We start from the raw sequence: 21,698 nt of genomic DNA on the forward strand, positions 1-21,698 counted from the left end.
CCGCCCCGGAGTAGGCCCCGCCCCAGTTCTGGTCCCGCCCTTGCCCCGCCCTCAGCCATACCCGGTCCCTCTGATTCTCGAACCTGCCCAGTTGGTGTCCCCTTTTCTGCCCGGGCTCCGCCCCTGGCCCCCGGAAGCCTCTCCCCGCCCCCGGCCCCGCCCTCCCGAAGTTTCTTGGGCCCCGGGCGGCCGGCGGGACAGAGCGCCGGGAGCCGCCGCCCGGCGGGGCGTGAAGAACACAAGCAGAGCCCTCGGGGCGCCGGGAGTGAGCAGCCGAGCTGCCGAGCTGGGCGGACTCTCCATGGAGGAGGAGGTGAGGGCCGGGCGGGGAGCTGCGTTGGGGTCCCGGGAAGGCCTTCCTCGTTCCTGCCCGCTCCCCTGCTCCTCTGTAGGCAGATGAGGCAGGGGCGAGGTACGGACTGCCTGCTCCTTCATGATGTCTTGGCTCTCAGCGACCGTGGGCATCGGAGCTGTTATTGTTCCCATTGGATTGACTGGGAGACTGAGGCTTCAGCCACTTTGATGAGTTACTGGCTGTGGCCTGGGTTAGTTTTGACTCCCTGCTCCTGCCAGGTCGGATTCTGGGTGGGTGGGGGGCGGACTTGTGTATCTGTGTGTAGAGTTCTGTAGCAAAGATATGCCTAATGGTAAGAGTGTCTGAGAAGCCGGTGATGCCACTTTTATACCTACCCTGTCCCCTGCCCAACATCCCATCCCTGGGAGCTCACACTAGCTGAGACTCCCACCCATGCTGGGGTGGGGAGGCTAGGGGCTGCACCTGCAATACCTTGAGCATCCCTCTACCTGCTCTTGACACTCTAGTTCTGGGCAGGAGCTGGGCACTCTGACCCCGGCTCTTGGCTTGCAAACTCATCCTGCCCCCCTTGCCACCATCGTCCAAATATCTAGTACTTAATGTATGCCCACGGAGTGAATAAATACATCAAGAGGGGCCCACAGCCTCTAGCAGGAAGTGACTTTGCTTCTCATCCCGTGGGTGCGTGTGTGTGTGTGTGGGGGGGGGGTCCCAGCTGCTTCCCCTCCCAGCCCAAGGCAAGGGGATGATGTATCTGTCTAGGGGAGGAGGGATGTTAGGAGATGAAACTTTCTCTCCTGGGGCAGGGGAAGGGGCAGGCTGCTGCAGTCTCTGGGTCCCACCTCCCTGTTTTCTGGGCCACTGTCCAGGAACAGCCTGGCTGTTTGTCGTAGGGGCTCCCTCCTGGGCTGGGCCTTGCGATTCTGTGGGGTGGTAGATAAGTCACTTCCCCTCCCGGCCTGCGTTTCCTCTTCTATAAAACCCGAGGCTTAGCCTCCTCCCCCGAGGGCTTGATGATGTGATTGTGGCCCCCTCTCCTACTGAGTGGGTGGAGGAGGGGGCAAGGACAGGCCAGTGTGTTTTTGCTGTGGTTTCTTGCTCACTGTCCCGGGTGGGGCTGCTGGCTGTGAGGGCTGGGCTCCTGCTCCTCGCTCGGCCTCTCCCCTGCTCCTGGAGGATGTGGCTCGAGATTGCTCCATCTCCTGATCAGGCTCTGCTCCCCTCCAGTTATAGGAAGTTCTCCTGGGCTCTGCCCAGTCCCCTGTGCCTTCTGGCCCCGAGTCTTTAACACTGTGCCTCTCTGACTGTCAGATGCCTCCAGTCTTGAATACACCAGGACTCTGGTTTGGTTTCCCTAAAATGTCTCTTAGATCAACATCACTTGCTGTACCCCAAGAGCCCAGGCCACCTGCATCACCTAGATTCCTCATGTCTGCTCTGGGCGTCTTCTGTCTTGCGTCCTGACCATCCTCTGTCTCAATGACCACCAGTGTGTGCAGTGGGCTGGTAGTCCCCATCCTGGCTGGGGCTTGGGAAAGAGGTACTGACCTGGCTGCTAAGTGTCTGTGTGCTGTGTTCCCTGGGCCTTGGTGTGCACATCTGTACAATGAGAGTGTGCTGGTCAGCCATGGGGTCGTGTGTGTGTCTGTGTGTGTGTGTGCAACAGATCTGAGAGCTGCAGATGTTGGGGGGAGGATCCCACTGCTGCCACTGGTACCAGGTTGGGAACCCCAGATCCAGGTTTTCCTGTCTCCGCCCTGTGGCTTTGCCCCTGCCCGCCTGTAGTCGGGGCCTCTCTGGCTTGGCCTCCGTCAGCTCCTGGCTGTCTGCTTGCTTTTGCCCGTTGAAGACACACAGGGCACCCAGCTCATCTCTGGCCTTTTCTAGGCTGTGCTGTCTGGAGACACCCTTCCTAAAGGGCTTGGTAGAGTTTTGCTATCTCTTTTTTTTTTTTTTTCTTTTTCTTTCTGCTCTAAACTCTGCTGCCTGCAGGGACTTTCCAGAGTAACCCCGAGCTCTTCCCCCCAGCACCCCTACAGGCTGGAGTCCTCTCAAGCAGGGGATCCCACTCCATCTCCTAAAGACTTCCTTAAGTGGAACCCTTCTGTGTCCCCCCAGGCACAGCCTGAGCCTCCCAGCTCTGTGACTCGCTGGGTTCTTAGAGAGTTGGTCGGAGCATCACCGGGCAAAGACTGTTAAAAGCTGCCAGTCTTGTGAGACAGCGGCTGATCTTTTCTGTCCTCTGCTCTGTGGCTTTCCATCTGTCTCCACTGTGTATGGGGACCTGACTTAAAACACACATACACATGCACACACACACACACACACACACACACACACACACGAGAGAGAGAGAGAGAGAGAGAGAGAGAGAGAGAGAGAAAGAGAGAGAGAGAGAGAGAGAGAGAGAGAGAGATCCAGAGACTGCCCCATGGCAGAGCAAAAGGGAGCCAAGCTTGTGCCTAGGGGAGCACTAGGAGCTGCTCCTAGCAGGCAGGGGGAGGCCTAGGGAGGACGGCTGGGAGGGAAAGAGGCAAAACAGGAAGAAGAGCAGTCCGCTGGGCACTAAGCGGACAGGAGGGCCGAGAAACTGGGCTGAGCAGGACAAAACCTCCCCTGTGAACTCTGCCAAGGGGTGGGCCCCTTATTAAAACTTCTGGGACACAGCCAGGCCCCCTGGCGGGAGGAGGTCTGAGGGGGTAAGTTTGGAGGCCAGTGGGACCTTGGCCTCTGGCCAGGCCTCCAGTAGGATAGCCTGGCTGTGGTTCACACCATCTGTACCCCCTCGCATGTTCTTTCCCCTCTCCTCCCAAAGTGTAGTGCTGCTCAGTCCCACCCTGTTGAGTGCTCATCCGTGCAAGGGCCTGGCCTTGGAAGGTGTGTTGCACACAGACTACAAGCAGGGCTACAGCTCTCCAGTCTGTGGGCTACGGGAGAGGTGGGCAGGGGTCCCTGGGTAAAGGATGTTCAGAAAGATTGCACTCACATGGTGGTGGTGGGGGTGGACCCCCTGAAAATCAAAGGCTGAGATTAAGGTTCAGAGATGGAAGATCTGGCAGCAACTACACCCCCACCTCTGTCCCTTTGCAGTTCCTCATGCCTTGTTTTCTCAGGCCAGAGCCAGGAGCCAGATAGCAGGAAGTTGGACTAAAAATGGAGGAGCCAGGACTCGAACTAGCAGTCTCCCATGCTTGGGATGCCAGTGTCGTGAATGACAGTGCCTTACCCACATTGCATTATTTCCCCAGTCTTTGTTTCCGGAAGACTAAGTCTCCCCTTCTGCTTGGAGGCCTAGGCGGTGGCCAACGACTACAGCTGCTAATAGGAAGGGTGTGAATGTGTGAAACGTGGGGTGGGGGCACCACTTGCCTAGTTCCTCTCTTGAAGCCCTGGCCTGTGACAGGCTACAGGGGCCACCTAATATATGGTCGCAGTAGCTGTGAGGGGAGGTGCAGTTGAATGCGAGATGGGCTGGAGGTACCTGCTGCTTGCTGGAGGGCACTGGTGTCCCCTCTTGCCCTGGACAGGGTGATCAGCCTCTATTTTCCTCTTTCCGCTCTATCTAGGAGGACCATCCAGAACTTCCTGCACCCTCATTTCTCTTACTGTCTGTAAGTTAGGGAGAGGTCCCATATTTCCAGACATCTGAAGCTACCAGCTGCAGTCCAGAAGGGCCTCACCTTGAATTAGGAATTAAACCTGGAAAGGGGGGGTCCCTGAGAGCCAGAGGGGATACCAGTGAACACATTTATTGAGCAATTACTGTGTGCTGGGCACTGTATAGGCACCATAGTGAACAAAAGTCTCTGCCTTTAAGAAATTCTATTCTTTACAACTTCTGTCAGTGTTTCCATTTCACAGATGGAGAAACTGAGGCTTGGCGAGGTTAAGTGGCTTGCGTCTGCTCTGCCTGAGTTGGGCTCCAAAGCTTAGACCCTCTACCACCAGGGTGTGCCATGTCATGAAGGGGTGAAACCCTGGCCTCTAGGTCTGGGCTTGTCCTGCCAGAGGCAGCTGTGGCCTTGGAGTGTCCCTGGGGAGGGGTGTGTCTCTTTTTCAGGCCCCCTTTTTTGGAGTTTTATGTAAATGACAGCACAGTCAAAATTAGTCAGTGCCGATTTCCTTCTGGCAGCTTCTAGAGTCTGTCTTACTCTTGGCGGTTGCTCTTCCACTCTCTGCTCCGAGTTCACTCCATAGCAGTTGATTACAAAGCAGTTGGGTGCGTCTTTATTTTCAGTTCATAGCTATTTCTTGAGTGTTAATACTGTATACAAGAACAAGGCAGGGGGCCCAGAGATGAACTGACACCATCTGATAGGCAGGTACCTGCTACCCAGGAACCCAGGCAGGTCGTGGGTCTTGGATGGGAACAAGACAGGGTCTGCAGGGCTCCTCTCTGCTCCCTGATTGTGTCCTCCGCAGCACTGCCCACTGGGTCACGTGTGCACGTGTCTGTGTGTTCACCTCCTCCCTCTCCCCACCACGAGGGCAAGGGCTGTGTGATTTTATTTTTCCACCACATTACAAGTGCCCAGTCCCCTCGCTGACCGTAGGGTGGAGCGGGAAAATGCAGGGGTGGAGATCTGTGCTGAATCAGGACTCTGTCCCTTCAGCCCATCGGTTCTCCATTCTGAGCCATCTCACTTTGCCATGGCATGTGGGTGACAACCTTGCTACCTTGGAGGTGGTTACAACAGTTTAAATGAGATGATGGAAGGTGGTTTTTGGCCTGATGGTTAAGGCCCTGGTTATGTTACCGCATTCCAGAGCTAGTGCCTAGGTTTGAATTCCAGATCCAGCTCCAGATTGCAACTTCCTGCTAGTGTGCACCCTGGGAGGCAGTGGTGATGACTCAAGTACTTGTGTCCCTGCCACCCAAGTGGGATAATTGGTACTGTAATTCTTGACTCTGGGCCTCAACCTGGCCCAGCCCTGGCTGTGGCAGGCATTTCAGGGGAGTGAAGCAGCTCGTGGAGCCATCTCTCTGTTCATCTGTTTGTGTGTCTTTCTGCCTCCTGAATAGATACAACTTTTAAAAAACAAGACTGCTTGTGCAAAAATGTCATACAGTGACTCAGTGCAAGGTGCCTGCTGCTGTTATCACTACAGCTGCTGTTGGTACTGTCATTATTTCTGACATAGGATTAGCAAAATCTGCCTTGGGGATTGTGGGGACGCTCATAAACCATGATGTCATTAGGTGCTTATCCTATGGCCACATCCCTTGTATAGCACATGAACCGTGTAGCCACGTGGTAGCAGTTCTCCTAGCATGTCCTGGTACTGTTTTCCAGGGCACGAAGGATGGGGGCGAGAAGCCTCAGAGTACACGGACTGCGGACAAGGCTGGTTGGATCAAGAAGAGCAGCGGAGGCCTCCTGGGGCTCTGGAAAGACCGCTACCTGCTTCTCTGCCAGGCCCAGCTGCTGGTCTATGAGAATGAGGTGAGCACCTGCTTGGCTGTGAGTTTGAGATGTTAAGGGGGCAAACGGACAAAGATGAGGACAGCCTAGGTCAGCAGGAGGAGTCAGCCTGGGATTGAAGACCTGATCCACTTGGTACGCTCTGTGCCCCTTGCACCAGGGCCTAACCTGTGGATCTCTGTGCCCTAGGGTGGGAACGCAGTTCACTAAACCATTGAACTAGATGTGCATCTGGTTTGTGTCTCATTAGTTGTCTACCCATCCTCTGTTAACTTCTTGTCCTAGAGCAAGGTGCCCTGCGACTGATGTCCAGGGCTGAAGCCTGCTCTGTGTTGCCCTAGCGTTAGGAGCAGCAGTTGGGACTCACACTTGTTGGCAACTCTTACATCCCTTGCTTAAGGCATTGGCAGGGATCACACAAGAGTGGATGACATGCTGTATCTTACCCAAGAGGATGCTGAAGTTCCCAACGGCCAGTAATTGTTCAGCATCTTACATCAAGCGGGGGAGTCAGGCCAAGCAAGATACGTTTTTGGTGGAAATGCTCAAATATGTCAAATGCTCTCTGCCGTCTTCGACAGAGGATTTTAGCCTGAATGGACTTTGCCCTGGTGGCTCCGAGTCACTTGTCAGGCTGTCCTGTCCCACCAGACTGACCTTTCCCCTGTTCTCAGTCCATTTACATCTAACTCCCAGTGGGCACTTCTACCCTTGGGCCTCCATATATTACTGGTCTCTTCTCACATCAGGTCTTGAGCGCCTTCTGGTGTCAGCAGACTTGGCATTTGACAACCAGGCCCACTTGCATTGCATCTAAGAGAGAGTAACATTCCAGGCGAGGGCTTAGGCACAAAAGTAGCTTCTCCTTGAGGATGCTGTTTGTTATGGGCTTGGGGACTGTGTCACTCTGTGCCTTTGACAGATGAAATGTATGAGGAAGAGCTGGTCCCGGGGAGAGAAAGGGGCAGGAGGAGGAGCCAGCCTCTTCCTCCTGCTTCAGGGCATCTTGGCCAGGACAGTGTAGTCCCAGGCCAAAAAAGATTGGGCAGTTTGGAAAGATTCCGAGCTGCCTTTCTGAAGCACCTTGATCTTTCCTGCTAGATTTGGGGAACTTGTCAAGTTGGGGGGGGGGGGGTCAGAGAAACGATGGCAGGAGTACCAGGGATGTGGGTGGGGGAGACAGACTATCCCCAGATGCTTCATCCTGCTGCTCTGGCCAAATTAGGATATGCCACAGCTGCAAACGTGGCAGGAGGAGGATATTTTTATCAATAAAGGGGGGTTGTCACAGCTTCCCCCAGTGCCAGCTGCCACAAGAGTTGAGTGACAGGCCATCAGCTTTCAGCTCGCCAGGCTCTGCCCGATGTGTGCTGGACTGCCTCACCACATCTGGCTGCTGCTGGGAAGCAGCAGTGTGTCCAGATCAGGCTTGAGAAGACAAAAAAAACAAAAAGAGGTCATCCTGAGAAACCTAAATGCCATTTCAAGAACTCAGCTGTCAGTGGTGGGGCGCCTGGCTGGAGTCGGAGTTGAGCAACCTCTGTTAGCACAATTCTTTCTGCTGTACGGAGTGAGTGAGAGAAGGTTCTGGACTGTGATGTTCCCAAGATGTTTCCCCGGCTCAGCCTCTGAACTACCGGAGCGCCAGGATGATTCAGCGTTTCGGGTAGAGTTAGGGGGGCGGCAGATGATGACCCGGGATCTGCAGCTATGGGGAGCTAGGCAGGCTGTGGTGCCCTGGGGCCAGTGCTGGTTTAGTTGGGTAGGCCATGGACCTGACGCAGGTGAGCTACCTGCCCTGGATGCTCTCACTGTGTGTGTGTGTGTGTGTGTGTGTGTGTGTGTGTGTGTGTGTGTGTGTGTGTGGAGAGAGATGCGCTTTTCCCGCAGGCTGTGTCCCTTGGCACCCTGGTGGGTGTCTATATCCTGCAGGTGTTCTAGAAGTTTTTGTCTGTCCCCAGCAGGGAACAGTGGGGGCCTGAAGAAGTTAGAGTGTCCAGGCACAGAATGCAGGAAAGTTTCCTACTACGGATGGGTTTTCCTAGCCGTTGTGTTGAATGGAGGAACCCAGAGGGGCTGGAAGGCTAAAGGTTGGAAAAAGACACGTACAAGTGAAAATGGTTGAAAAGATAAGTGATTGAACCTGGATGGGAGACCTGAGCCTGCTTTGGTTTTCGGAGCCCTTTGTACCGGGGGCTAGTGTCCGTCAGGGGTTACCCACCTTGGCCACAAAGTATCGGCCTCCCACTCTAGAGAGCCTGATGTAATGGGTGTTGAAGTTGAAGTTGCCTAGGCTTTTGTTTTTTTTTTTTTTCCTTATTTGTTTTAAGATTTATTTATTTTTATTGGAGAGGCAGAACAGATTTATAGCACTTCAAAGAGAAGATTTAACCATTGAACCAACATGCAGGGCTCAAATCTTGCTTTTTTTGGGGGGGAATTTTTTTATTTATTGGAAAGTTACATATACAGAGAGGAGAGAGAACGAGGAAGATCTTCTGTCCATTGATTCCCCAAGTGGCTGCAACAGTTGGAGCTGAGGTGATCAGAAGCCAGGAACCTGGAGCCTCTTCTAGGTCTCCCATGCAGGTGTAGGGTCCCAAGGCTCATCCTTGACTGCTTTGCCAGGCCTCAAGCAGGGAGCTGGATGCTGGGATTAAAACTGGCTCCCATATGAAATCGTGGTGTGCATGCAAGGTGAGGACTTTTGCTACTAGGTTACCATGCCGGGCCCAGGTCTTGGAGTTGTTTTTTTTTTTTAAGAGTTATTTATTTTTATTGGAAAGTCAGATATATACAGAGAGGAGGAGAGACAGAGAGGAAGATATTCTGTTTAATGATTCACTCCCGAAGTGACCACAATGGCTGGTGCTGAGCCAATCTGAAGCCAGGAGTCAGGAACTTCCTCCATGGGTGCAGGATCCTAAGGCTTCGAGCTGTCCTTGACTGCTTTCCCAGGCCACAAGCAGGGAGCTGGATGGTAATCGGAACTGCTGGGATTAGAACCAGCACCCATATGGGATCTTGGCACGTTCAATGTAAAAACTTTAGCTGCTAGGCCACCGTGCTGGGCACAGGGATTCCGATTACTTTAAGATTTATTTCTTTGGAAGTTAGAATTGTAGAGAGACAGAAAGACACATAAAGAGCTTCCATTTGCTGGTTCACCCCCCCCCCCAATGGCTGCAACAGCTCAGGGCTTAGGCCAGGCTGAAGCCAGAAGCCAGGAGCTTCATCTGGGTCTCCCACATGGGTGGTAGGGATGCAAGCACTTGTTCCTTCTTCCATTGCTTTTCCCAGGCTGTTAGCAGGAAGCTGGATTGGAAATGAAGCAGCTGGGACATAAACTAGCACCCATATTGGATGCTGTCATCTGAAGCAGTGGCTTTACCTTGCTACACTACGGCTGCGTCCCTAAGAATTTGCAGTCGTTAACAGGTTTCTCAGCTGTTGTTAGTGCTGCTGGCTGCTGACTACGGCTGCACAGAGCAAGCTGTGGAGGAGTCAGTGCTCAAGCCCGTGATGAGGGTGTCTGTGATGGGCTGGGCAGGGGCCCAGCACATGGAGTCAGTGGGTGATAGTATCAATTGGGCTCTGGCCCTTGTCTTGAGGTCTGTGCCCCTAGAGCAGATCACGTCACCAGGAACCCCATTCTCTCTGTCCAGAAAAGGAGGTAGAGGTTGAGGGTCTAGGCTCTCCAGGAGAAATCAAGACCATCCAAGCAATAGGTTGCTTGCTGTGGGACACCTGCTAACCAGTCTCCAGGGCTGTTACTGTTTTCACTTCCTTGCACTCCCATTGCCCAGGATGGATAAGTCTGAGCCACGCCAGGAAGTTGTTCCCGCTCCTGTAGATTTCCCCTGAAGAGGACCCAGTGGGCTACCATCATCCCGGCCAGCTTCAGAAGAGGCCCCTGCTTGGCAGAGCCTAGGGTTCAGGGCTGGGAGGAAGCTGTGTTCTGTCCTGACCACTGGGTAGGCCAGGTGCCTCATCTGGAGTCTTGCAGGCTGCCCTCCACTGGGTACCTCCTGGACACTCTGCACTTCCAGCCTCTGAATATAACCTCTTGCTGCTGGATCGGTAGTCTGGGGTCTTCCCTCTGACTGAGAGGTCCTCACCAAATGGGATCCAGGTCTGGGCTCAAGGGTCTGGATGGGTCTGGTTGTGACTGGTTCAAGTCCTTCCTGTCTCTTGTTCCCCAGGACGAGCAGAAGTGTGTGGAGACGGTGGAGCTGGGCAGCTATGAGAAATGCCAGGACCTCCGTGCCCTTCTCAAGCGGAAGCACCGCTTCATCCTGCTACGATCGCCAGGGAACAAGGTAGGCAGGTGCCTGCTGCTGCTGCCTGACCTTTCTGTAGGCCTTGGGCCCCTTGCGAAGATGACCCTACCCGCAGAAGGCAGAGCCAGGTCACACCCCTGGACCTGCCTGTTGGAGTGCAGCTGAGGCTGGGTGGTTGCCATAGGGCGGACCTTTCATTCATTTTGCCTTGGAAACATCCCTCTGCCAAACTCCACCAGGAACTGGCTGGTGGGGAGTGAGAAGAGGGTTCCTGTCTCCTTTCCCTTCCAGATGTGGCCCTCCCCTCTGGGGCTGTGGTTGGACAATAGCCTTTGGGAAGTTGGGCCTTTAGCCTTCCCCACATCCCAGATGCAGGAGGCTCAGGACTGAAGCTAACAAAGATATGTGTGTGGTTTCCACCTCCTCAGCTCCTGACAGTCTGATGGAGTCTAGGCCAAAGGAGAAAGATGCGGCCTCTCCCACCCCAAGCCTTCCGGATGGACTGCCTCTGTTTGCCTTTGCCCTGGGCTCAGCATTAGGAAGCGCACCCCAACTTCCCTCTCCTTGCATTTTTCTTTTGTGGCCATAGCCAGGTTGGGAGAATCTTCCTCAGGCCCGGCTTCATGAGTAGGTGCAGCCTTTCTTGGGTCAGGGTCTGGTAGGTGTCACCACACGGTTGCCTTCACAAATGTCAAGAAGGCTTTCAGGTTGGAGGCCAGTGGCTATAGCACCTCGCGCCAGCTGTCGCCACACCTCACCCCAAGCGCTGCCTGTCATGTGCAGCGTAGCAGAGCGGGGCTGAGTCACAGAGGCTGGGGGCTGGGGAACAGGTCTGGTCTGGGCCTGTTGGAGGCTGTTCCGCTTCTCCCCAGCTTTAACAGCTAGGACCTCAGTGTCCTGTAGTCCCTGTGCTCCTGGGCCCTGGAGATCCTAATTTTTTTTTTTAAGGCGCCACCATCTCCGCCAGGTAAGTATGTGGCCCCAAAAGATGGCGGCATGACAGAGACTGTAATGTTTTGAACCCTGTGTCCTGCTCTGCAGTGTGTTGAGACCAGCAAGGTACCAGGCCAGTGATGGGGAGCTGGAGGATGTGTCCCAGGGTCCAACAGGGGTCTAGGCTTTGCTTGTGATCTGCTGTGGCAGGTCCCCATTTGATTTTCTAGGCCTTGGAGCCCCTAACTGGTCCCAGAGACTTGTTTCTTTTCTGAGTGCAAGCTGAGTGTGTGAATGTGTGTTTGGGAGAGAGATTCTACGCAGGGGTCTGGCTCTTGTGTATGTACTGCCTGTGCAGGTGCCGGGGCCTGGCTGGGCGTGTGGCTCTCAGGGTGTGTAAGTGGTGCCCTTGCTGCTGCATGATTACCTCTTTCCCTCGCTCTGAGAATCAGCTGGTGGTGGGGAGGTGGCCCGAGCCAGCCTAGGGTGGAACAGCTCCTTGTCAGCAGTGTCAGCCAGCACTCTCCCCTTCCCCTAACTCTCCTGAGAGTCCAGGCTGGCTCTGGGGTGATGCTGGGAGCAACCAGTGGGGAAGTGAGGCTGGAGGCAGGTAGTAGGGACCTCCGGTGGAACAGCTGACCCTGGTGCTGGGTGTCTGTCCGTTACAGTCCCAGAAGCTCACACAGGAAGAGAGAGGCCCAGAAGGGAGATGTGGACCAGGCCCAGGGACCCACGTCCCCCACTGCCTCTTGCTGTCCTCTGCCTTTCCCATCGGCCTGGGTGTTCCCCATCTTCAGTGAGGCAGGCCAGTGTGGAGGTCATGTGACCTTGACTGTCTGCTCCTAAGGCTGCCTTTTTTTTCCTCCCCACTTCTAATCAAATAAACAAAGACTCCAGTGTCTTGCCTGCCTCCTCCCCCTGCCTCTCCATCCCCACACCCCTGGCCATGAGGTCACAGGCAGACGCTGCCAGGAAGCAGGGTGGCCGCTGCTGGGCCCTGCTGTCCTGCTGGTCTTGGCCAGCTTGGCCCTTTCCTGTCTCCTTCCCCTCCCCCCTTTTCCTCCCTGGCATCTTGTCCTTCTCCCTTTCCCAGGCTCGCTCTGTGGCCAGTCCTGTGAGCCTCTCAGCTCCTCGCAGGGCCTATGTCCCTGGAGCTCTTAGAAGGGATCTGTGAGGCCTGTGGACCTATGGGACACAACTTGTTGATGTCCCAGTTGTTCCTATTCTGAGCATCCATGGGGATGTCAGACTCCTTCAACCCAGGATGACAGGGCACCCTCAACTAGAGCTGGGTCCCTTACAGCCTTGCCTTTCTTCTTGCCGGGACTCTTTGCTATACACTATGTCTTCTAGGGCAGGGTAGGTGTTCGGGAGCCCACACCTTCCCAGTTACTGCCCTCAGGTGGGCTGGGCTTGTGGAGAAGGGACAGGTCTTGTCAGTTGGATCCAGTAATCCTATTTTTGTCCCTTTGAGGCTTCACAGGAGAACTGGTGCATCTGACCATTGGGAGCTGCCCTCTTGAGCTTGCTCAGTACTTCTCAAGCTCTCTGGGATGTCAGTTCCTTCCCCACACAGGCGCCCCAGCAAGCCAAAAGCCTGGAGCAGGAGCAGCAGCTGGGGTCAGAGGGACCAGCCCTGTGACCCATGTCACATGGCTGGGTAGCCTTGGTAGCCCCCAGATGTGGTGTGGCCCCTCCCTGAGAGCCCCCAGTGGGTCCAATGGCTGGTCCTAGAGGCAGTTGCCACGGCACCCTGGAGTTTCCTGACTTCACTGTGGATCTGCAGCCAGGATTGAGTTTACCCTGGTCATGCAAATGAACACTTGGCTGTGGCCCGGCCTGGGGGAGTGGGTGGGACCCTGGGCCCTGGAGGAGGAGGCTGGCAGCCAGGAGGAAGTTATATAATGAAGATGCTGAGGGGGCCAGGCTGACCCAGGGGTGTTACATAACCGGGAGAGTGGCGGGAGCAAGGCGCCATCTAACACCAGCCTGGGGGCTGGGCAGGCTGGCCACCACCGACAAAGAACTAGGGCATGTTGAGGTCAGAGAGTAGGCAGCCAGCCCAAAGAAAGTGAGGAGAGGGGGGCAGGGAACTTGGGAACCAGTTCATTCATTCATTGGCTCATTCATTCAGTGACTGTTTCTTGAGTGCCTACTGTGTGCTAGGCCCTGGATTGCATGGTTGTGCTTCCCCAGCCTTGCTTTGTAGGAGGTGGATTTACCAGTTTTCATAAAGGCAAGTTTCTGGGATTCCTGTTCCTTAGTGTCACTCTGCCCAGCTCCACGCAGCACTCTAGACACCTTATTGTTTTCCCCAATTTTTACTTCATATTATTGATTTAAGTATATATTTTAAAGATTTTATTTACTTATTCAAAAGAGTTACAAAAAGAGATGGAGACACACACACACATACACAGAGAGAGAATGAGATCTTTCATCTCTTGATTCACTTCCCAGATGACCACAATGGCAAAGACTGGGCCAGGCTAAAGCCAGGAGCCAGAAGCTTCTTCCAGGTCTCCCATGTGGGTGACAAGAGCTCTAGCACTTGAGCTGTCCTCTATTGTTTTTTCCCAGGCACGTTAGCAGGGGTTTGATTGGAAGTGGAACAGCCAAGGAAGTGATTGGAAGTGGAAGAGCCAGCACCCATATGGGATGCCTGCATTACAGGTGGCAGCTTTTCATGCTATACCACAACACCAGCCCTCACCCCAATTTTTACAAATTGTGGTCAGGAATAGATATTTGGCCTAGTGGTTAAGATACCAGTTCAAGGTGCCTGCATCCTACAAGGATTGCCTAGCTTCTAGTCTTAGCTCTTTTGCTAATGCGCACCCCGGGAGTGCAGCCAGTAATTGTTCAAGGGGTTGGGTCCCTGCTGTCCATATGGGAAATCCACATAGAGGTTCAAGCTCCTGGCCTCAGCCTGGCCCAGTTTTGGCTGCTGCAGGCATTTTGGAAGTAAACCAGCAGATGGGAACTCTGCCTGTCTGTCTCTCTTTGAATTAAATAAATAATACAAATCACAGGCAGATGTTTGTAGCATAAAATTCACCATGGTGATTGTCTTTAAGTGCTGTTTCATAGGGCTGTACAACTAGTACCACCATCCATTTCCACGGATCTTGCTGTCTTATAAAAGTGAAACTGTACCCATTGAAAAATGATACATCGTTTCCTCTCCCCTGAGGCCATGGCAGCCAGCAGTTCTGCTTCCAGTCTGTGAGTTCTGACTGCTAGGTCCCACCTCTAGGTGGAATCACAGGGTCTTCATTTTTCTGTGCTTGTTCTTTTTTTTTTTTGCTCAGCCTGCTGTTTTCAGTTTGTCTGTGTTGTAACATTGGTCAGAATTTCCCAACCTTTTTAGGCTCTGTTACATGGAGAGTCTGCATCTTGTTTCTCTGTTCATCCATAAATGGACACTTGGGTCATTTAGCTGCTGTGAATATTGCCACTGTGAGGGTGATTGTAAGAGTGAGAGGCTTATTTATTTTTTTAAATGATCTTCCTGGCTCTAAGCGGGTCAAGGTGGAGGCCTCACTGCTCTGACTGCCTTGCAGGTGGCCCCCACACATGCTCAGAGCCCCAGCTGAGTGGGTGTGGGAGGGGTGGAGAGTCAGGAGTCGCAAGCTCTGTCTTAGACTACCTTGACCGAATAGCCTCCCATTTTTGTATATAAGGTGGGGTGGATTGCAGCTGAGCCCAGTGCGTGAATCAAGGCCAGAGAGGGGATGATGGAACATTAGGCATCCAGGCCTATTTTCCAGCCTTGCTTAGGGCTAGGTATGAGCTTGTCCCTGTGGGCCTCCCCAGTGGACACTCCTGGTGCCTGTGACCTCTGTTGTTAAACTCAGCCTTGTGCTGCAGTCAGCCGGGAACTTCCCAGAAGGGAGGCAGCTGACCTGAGGTGAGGGTGAGCCTGGATCTGGGCCCTTCCTACAGGGTGGGGCCAAGTTCACTCTGAGCCACTGCGAGCTGCTGCAAAGGGAGGTCTCCCTGTGCCAGGTCTTTCTCCTTTGTCTTCAGTCCCTGGTGTGGAGGGTGGAGGAACGATGGGTGTCATTTTGATTGAACTTTGGGATCTTGGGGGGGAAGCTTTGTAAGATCTCCAGTGCTGTTAAACATCTGCTTTCCACCTTACCTGGTTCTCCTGCAGGTCAGCGACATCAAATTCCAGGCCCCCAGTGGGGAGGAGAAGGAATCCTGGATCAAAGCCCTCAATGAAGGGATCAACCGGGGCAAGAACAAGGCTTTTGATGAGGTGTGTTGCCATACCACCATAGCTGGTGTCATTGTGCTGGTGCCCATGGTGATGGTCAGAGAGGCTCAGGGCAGGCAGGTGTCTCATGAGATTAGGATCTTCTAGGGGGATTTTGTCCTTAATTGCTTAGACTTTTAGCTGTTTGGGCTAAAGTGGACCCCGGGGGCAGCATTGTAGAATGCTGACACCCAAGGACAACCAGTGTGTCCCAGCAAGTGCCCTCTGAATATCCAGGGACACTGACTCCTAACACTATGTCCCCTTCTATGTGACATGATTGGGTGAAGGCACAGAAATAGAGTCCTACTCCTTCTCTGAGGAACAGATGATGTGTCTCCCTGGAACTACCTACCCCCGATCATACATAGCCTCATGGAAATAGGTCCTGTAGGGTTCAGCATCCAGGGATTCCCAGTTATACGTGCCCCCTTCTACTTATTCTACCAAATGCCCAAGTTCAAGGGGCCAGATGCTACCTTTTCCTGGGATGGTCCCAGGGGGACACAGAAGGGTAGCAGAGGAGGCCAGGTCCCAGGAAGAAGCTCATGGCCTTGCCTTCCTTCCATGGCTAAGCCCCAAAGTGTCCCCAGGTCTATTGGAAGCTAGTGGGCCAATTGAGGTGACCAGGGCGGCTATAGGGACCCAGAGCACCATGCGGGGATGCAGAAGACTGCAGCAGTCAGTGGGGGCAATGACCCTGTTTCTGTATCAGCTCAATGCCAGAGTGTTACCCCCATAAGCCTGGGGGTGCTGACCTGGCCCCTCTCTTTCCAGGTGAAAGTAGACAAGAGCTGTGCCCTGGAACATGTGACGCGTGACCGGGTGCGAGGAGGCCAGAGGCGCCGGCCACCAACCAGAGTCCACCTAAAGGAGGTGAGGCCATGCAGCTTGGATAGGGGGAGGTTAGTTCATCCAGGGACCCCAGCTGTTTAGGGTGGCAACTGGCCTCAGGGACTCCTCCCCCACCCACCCCCCGACTTTTTTTTTCCTGAGGCCATGCAGAGATGGGTTTTTCTAAATGGTAGTTAGGAAGTGTGATGGAGACAAATGTTTTTCAAGGATACATGAAAAAGTTCATGGAAAATGTAATAAAAATCAAAGCTTATTTTATTGCAAGCATTTTTTGAAATGCATGCTTTCTTTTTTTTTCCCCCCTCTTATTTTCACATTAGGCATTTTCTATAATGTTTTTGAAGTGCAGGTGCAGGTTTCACTGTCCCTGAGCTCATAGCCTTCTCATGTGTTGGATGCTTTGCCCTTGGCCAGAGCTGGTACCAGAGGGAAGCAGGCCCAGAAGGCTGGTCCCTGGCCTTCAGAGCTCAGCTTCCAGCTGGCTGATTGACCTGCCCACAGACCGCTCCAGGCCATGCTGTGCTGCATCTCTGTATGGAGGAGGACTTATCAGGGCAGGAGGGACCATGGAGCCACGGGCATCTGGGCTGACCTGGAAGGGCAGGAGGACTTCAGGGGGCACACTGGGAGCGAGGGGACTCCCGCGTGGGATGATGGGAGGCTGAGACAGCTCAAGGAGTGCCCAGTAGGCTGTGTGGCCCGAGAGTCTGCTTGGGAGCTGTGGGTGGAGGATAGGATGTTGTGGAAGTTTGTGGTATAGGAGCTGGGGTTGGTGCATTCCAGGGATCAGTTTGTGGCTCTGGCTGGAGTGGCAGGGTTAAGGGCCTCCCACCCTAGTGGGAGGACCATGAAGGAATGGGGAGAAGTAGCCCTTCTCTGCCCCAGGAGGCAGTGCAAGGGAGGTCCCCCCAGGGAGTCACTCAGCTGGTTAAATGCATCAGGAGCTTCTCAAGTCTATGGAATAGACAACGGGAGGCCCTGGGAATAGAGAATTTGGGAGACCATGTGGGCAAGGGGTAAGAACAGGAGGCCTGATGACAGAACTGAGATTTTGGAGGCCAGAAAAGAGCCTCAGCAAGTGCTGCGGTGGGGGCGCTGGAAGGAAGCCAGTGGGGAGTTCCGGAAGAGGAAGCCAGGGAGAGAGGGCACTTCAGAGAGAAACAGGTACAGGACTTGCAGGTCATAAATCAGGTTGGCAGCTGCAAATTCCCCGTGCAGGGCTTTGGAAAAGGCAGTTAACTGCAAGTGCAACTTGTTTTCTAAGAGTTGAAGTCAGCTTAAGGCTGAGGTAGGGTCCAGAGTTGGGGGTGCCCTGGGGGAAGGCATGGGGCAAGAAGACCCCAGAGCAGTGGAGAGTATATTTCTGAGATATGGCAACCTGTTCCTGGAGCCTGCACAGAGTGGCTGAGGGAGCCAGAGAAGAGGGAGGTCTGACTGCCTGACAAGAGATGGCAGCCTTGGAGGGAGACAGCAGTGTGTGTGTGTGTGTGTGTGTGTGTGTGTGTGTGTGCGCGCGCGCGCACACGCACACATGTGTGATGTGCACACACATGTGTGAGTTTGTGAGTGTATGCTTTGTATAAACTTGCATGAGTGTACTTATGTTTGTATGTGCGAGCATGAGCATGTATGAGTGTCTGCATGATGATTATGCATGTATATATTTGTGTGCATATATGTGTGTATTTGTATGAAGATGTGTGTGTGCATGTGCTGGGGGGGGGGCTCTGTGGTGGTACCCAGTTCTTGAGAGCATGTGTGGGCCAGAACACATGGGCCTAAAGGGGAGTCAAGGTCCCACCCAAGACCCTTGCCATCTCAAAGACCAGGGGAAAGGCCAGCTGCCCAGCTGCCCAGCTCTGCTGCAGGGTCTCCGAGGCTCCCTGAGAGAGGGTCTCCATGATCACAGGGCTGGCTGCACAGAGCCCGGTGGAAGCAGCTGCTTGCTGGTGCCATGTTCTCCACTGACAGTTGGTGATGGTCGGGGAGCAGTTACATTGGCAGATAGGACGGGTCTCCAGGAAGGCTGAGCAGAAGGGACTGAGTGTAGGTGATTGAGGGTCCTATAACTGAGTCCTGGTCCCTCACCAGCTGGCTGGGCATGGTGGTGGGCAGAATGACTGCAAAGAAGGGACCCAGCAGAGGATCATCCCCTGCCACTAGAGGTGTCATGCTGGCTGGCAGGTACCAGGCTAGGCCTCTGAGAGAGGACACCCTGGCACCACCTACCTGCCCAGTGCGTCCCAAACAGAGAATTCTTCGGAGAGAAGAGAGGATTTATGGGGAAATAATTTTAGCTTCTAATCACTAAGCCTTGGAAGCAGAAGCAGAGGGTGTGGGGCTGGGGCTGGGACACCTATGGGAGGGCTGGGAGACACTTCCTTGAGGAAGGTGGTGCCCACTCACTGTCCTCACCCCTAGGTCGCCAGTGCAGCTTCTGATGGGCTTTTGCGCCTGGACCTCGATGTTCCGGACAGCAGGCCTACGGGATTTGCCCCAAGCAATGATGTCAGCACGACCCAGCCCCGGGAGAAACCCCGGCCCCCCATGCCTCCCACCAAGCCTTCCTCAGCACCCGAGACCAGCAGCCTCGAGGATGCGGTGGAGATTTCTGCCTCAGAGAGAGCCCCCACCCCCAATTTAGCCAGCACCGAGTTCAAGCCTGAGAGCCAGCAGGACCCAGAGACCCCAAAATCTGAAGATGAAGGCCCTAAGCAGCTGCTCAGCAGCGTCTTGCCTGACAAACTGACTGTGAGCTGGGAGAACCCTAGCCCCGAGCAGCCCTCCACCCCAGAGAGTGCACAGACAGCCCAGGGGCCCTGCTCTGAAACCTCTGAGGCCCTTCCCAAGGAGCGTGGGGAACCCCCAGCACCCCCACCCAAGAATCTTTCGGAGAAACTGAAAGCCTGCATGAGTAGGTCCCCAGCTTCTGGGCCAGTTCACAGTCCTGGGACTCCTGCCTTGGGCCCAGAGAAGATCTCTGTGAATGGTGTGGATGATGGTCCTGAACCTACCAGCCCCTCCCAGGCCCTGGGCACCACCGGAACTCTCCAAAAGGGTACAGCAGCATCCACGGCACCGCACCCCTGGGACCTACCACCTCAGTCCCATCTGCGCTGCTCATCTCTCGGCGACCTGCTCGGGGATGGCCCACAGCGTCCAAGGCAACCTGGGGAGCGGCTGTACCGGGCCCAGCTGGAGGTGAAGGTGGCCTCAGAAGAGACAGAGAAACTGCTGAACAAAATGCTGAGCAGCGAGCCGACGCCCCCGAGTGCCGAGGCCTTGCTCAGCCAGGCTGTGGAGCAGCTGAGGCAGGCCACCCAGGTCCTGCAAGAGATGCGAGATTTGGGGGCACTGGGCCAAGAGGCCCCAGCAGCAGGACTGAAAGAGAAACGGAAGGAGCTGGTGACCCTCTACAGGAGAAGTGCACCTTAGGGCCTGCCAACTGCCCTGTTCCATCCATTTGGGCCCAGCCCTGCTGGGAATGGGCTTTTGCTTAGGCTGCCAAGGGGCCCTCAGGCCAGGTGGAAGAGACTCCTCATGTTCTTACTGTCCTGGCCGCTGGTGCCAGGCACCACCTGAGGTGGGGGCCTCATTCTGGCCATCCAACCTTTGAGCTCTGTGTGGCTGCCCTGTCCTAGGCCTTGGGCACAGTGTTAGGGGTTCCTGGGTGTCGTGTCATCTCCTTGCCTCGGCCCCAGTAGTTGATGTTCCTTGAAACTGGCCCTGTTCTGAGAAGCCACGGCGGCCTTGGGCTTTGTTGGTTCATCCCTCTCTGAGCCTGTGGTCTTCTCTGCAAAGCAAGGGTTTTCCCTGCAGTCTCTCACACCCGGAAACATCCCTTAGTCTCATTTGTGCCTTGGGCCCAGCTTGTAGCAGCCTTGCACATTCCTGCAAATGAGCCCTAGCGTGGCCCAACCTCAGTAAAACCGGTAGGTGGCCACGAGGAGTCTGCCCTCAGGTGGATTTGTTTGAGTCCCCAAAGCACCTCCTCAGCCTGAACAGGTCCAGGATCCTGGTAGTTTCTTCACATAATGATATAAGCACATTGGAGCAGGAAACCACATCCCGTTCACCCTTCCCGCACCACGTGGGCTACTCCTTGGCAGAAGAGGTATTTTCTCCTTTCCTTCCTGGTCCTTCTGGATACCTGCTCCTCCCCCAGCTCCTCCCTGCTCCGTATTATCCCCCCTCTACCTGTGCTGCAGGACCATGTCCCATCTTCATTCTGCTGTCACGGCCGGTCCGAGGGCAGAGCTTGTAGGTGCAGAGGTCCTGTAGGTCTGAGGGGCTGTGCCTGGTTCCCCAGGCCTTGCCATTCTGCTCGGGATGTGGAGGCAGGGTGGAGGAGTGAGTGGGAGCAGCTTCCGGCAGGAGATTCCTGCTTGTGCACTTTTGTTTACGGAAAGGGAAGGGAGGGTCGCAGCAACCATGCCCTGGTCTTTCTGCCCACTGCCGCCTGCCTGCCCTCCCCTGGCTACCATTTGTGCCCACTGGGGCCCACCCATGCAGGCCTGCGCCTTTGTTGCTGATCTGTCACTTTGTTCTTGGGGGTATTGGGCAGCAATCAAGAGGTACAGACAATCCACCCTGTGGCCCTCCTTGGCAGGGTCGAAGCAAGCCGTCCTTGGACCAAGTGGTTTCCATTCCACTGTCTGCGCCCTTCTCTACTGTCTCTAGCACTGATCAAGTGCCCACAGTCACGTGATTGCCTTGTCCCCATGGGGAGCAGCCAGGCTGGATGAAGCTTTAGCCAGGCCACCTGCTTCCAGGACGTGGAGGCCGCATTTCCTCCTGTGTCAGGTGACTAGTGGGCGACACTGCCTGGTTCCTATGAGCTGGGCAGCCTGGGCCCTGGGGCGGGGGAGGAGGAGCAGGAATCTATAGGGGAGCTGTCCAGGGAGGAGGGCGGTACCCAGTGTCTTCTGCCTCAAACCTGTCTTGAAGTTTGGCAATAAATCTCTTTTTATGGAACTCCTCTGCCCCAGGCCTGTCTGTGGAGTGGGGGTCAGCTCTAGGAAGCAAAGGGTAAGGCGGCTAAATGCAGCCAGCCAGACTGAGCTGGGTTTCATGGCCAGTTCCCTCCCTCTGCTTGTTTCCACAGGCTGGGGCCAGGGTCAAAGAGAATGGTGCTTTCGACAGTTTTTCTAAATGTTTTATTTGGAAGTAATTGCAAACTTAGAGTGAAGTCTCAGGAATTGGAGTAGCACAAAGAACACAGTATTGGTTTGCTCTGCCGGGCATTTCCTCTCCTTTACATGTGCACATAGTTTTTTCCTGAATCACTGGAAAGTTAGTTATCATGGTCCTTGATCCCTAAATACTTCAGGGTGTCATTTCCTAAAAAGAAGGCGTGTTCTCTCCTAGAACCGTGATGCATTCAGCCATATTAGTACAGTTCACACCGATACAAACCGTGTATTGTTTTTATTCCAGTGTTGCCATCTGACCCCATTCCATCCTCCCCCCCACCCTCCTCAGGAATCCCACACAACTGTCATCCTTGTTTAGTCTCTAGTCTGCAACCTTTGCACAGTCTCTTTCATGACACTTTTTTAAAAGTTGCTTTTATTTGTTTTTATTTTATTTGAGATGTAGAAAAAGAAATTTTCCATCTGCTGATTTATTTC

General features: G+C 54.4%; 1 protein-coding gene across 2 annotated transcripts; it reads left to right on the forward strand.

Moving 5' to 3' along the window:
• The first annotated feature begins 201 nt into the window (after positions 1 to 201).
• On the forward strand, positions 202 to 21,042 carry PLEKHO2 (pleckstrin homology domain containing O2). 2 transcript variants are annotated; one of them, XM_040970172.1, is made up of 6 exons: positions 203 to 313; positions 5,611 to 5,760; positions 9,942 to 10,058; positions 15,112 to 15,216; positions 15,991 to 16,089; positions 18,490 to 21,042. In XM_040970172.1, the coding sequence occupies exons 1-6, from the start codon at positions 302 to 304 to the stop codon at positions 19,501 to 19,503; spliced, it is 1,497 nt and encodes a 498-aa protein (XP_040826106.1). In that variant the 5' UTR covers positions 203 to 301; the 3' UTR covers positions 19,504 to 21,042. The 2 variants fall into 2 exon arrangements, with proteins under 2 accessions (XP_040826107.1, XP_040826106.1); XM_040970173.1 differs by lacking the exon at positions 5,611 to 5,760 and having other exon boundaries at positions 202 to 313.
• Positions 21,043 to 21,698: the final 656 nt, after the last annotated feature.

Source organism: Ochotona curzoniae, unplaced genomic scaffold (genome assembly GCF_017591425.1).
Source record: "Ochotona curzoniae isolate NIBS_2020 unplaced genomic scaffold, NIBS_Ocur_1.0 scaffold_4701, whole genome shotgun sequence".
NCBI lineage: Eukaryota > Metazoa > Chordata > Mammalia > Lagomorpha > Ochotonidae > Ochotona > Ochotona curzoniae.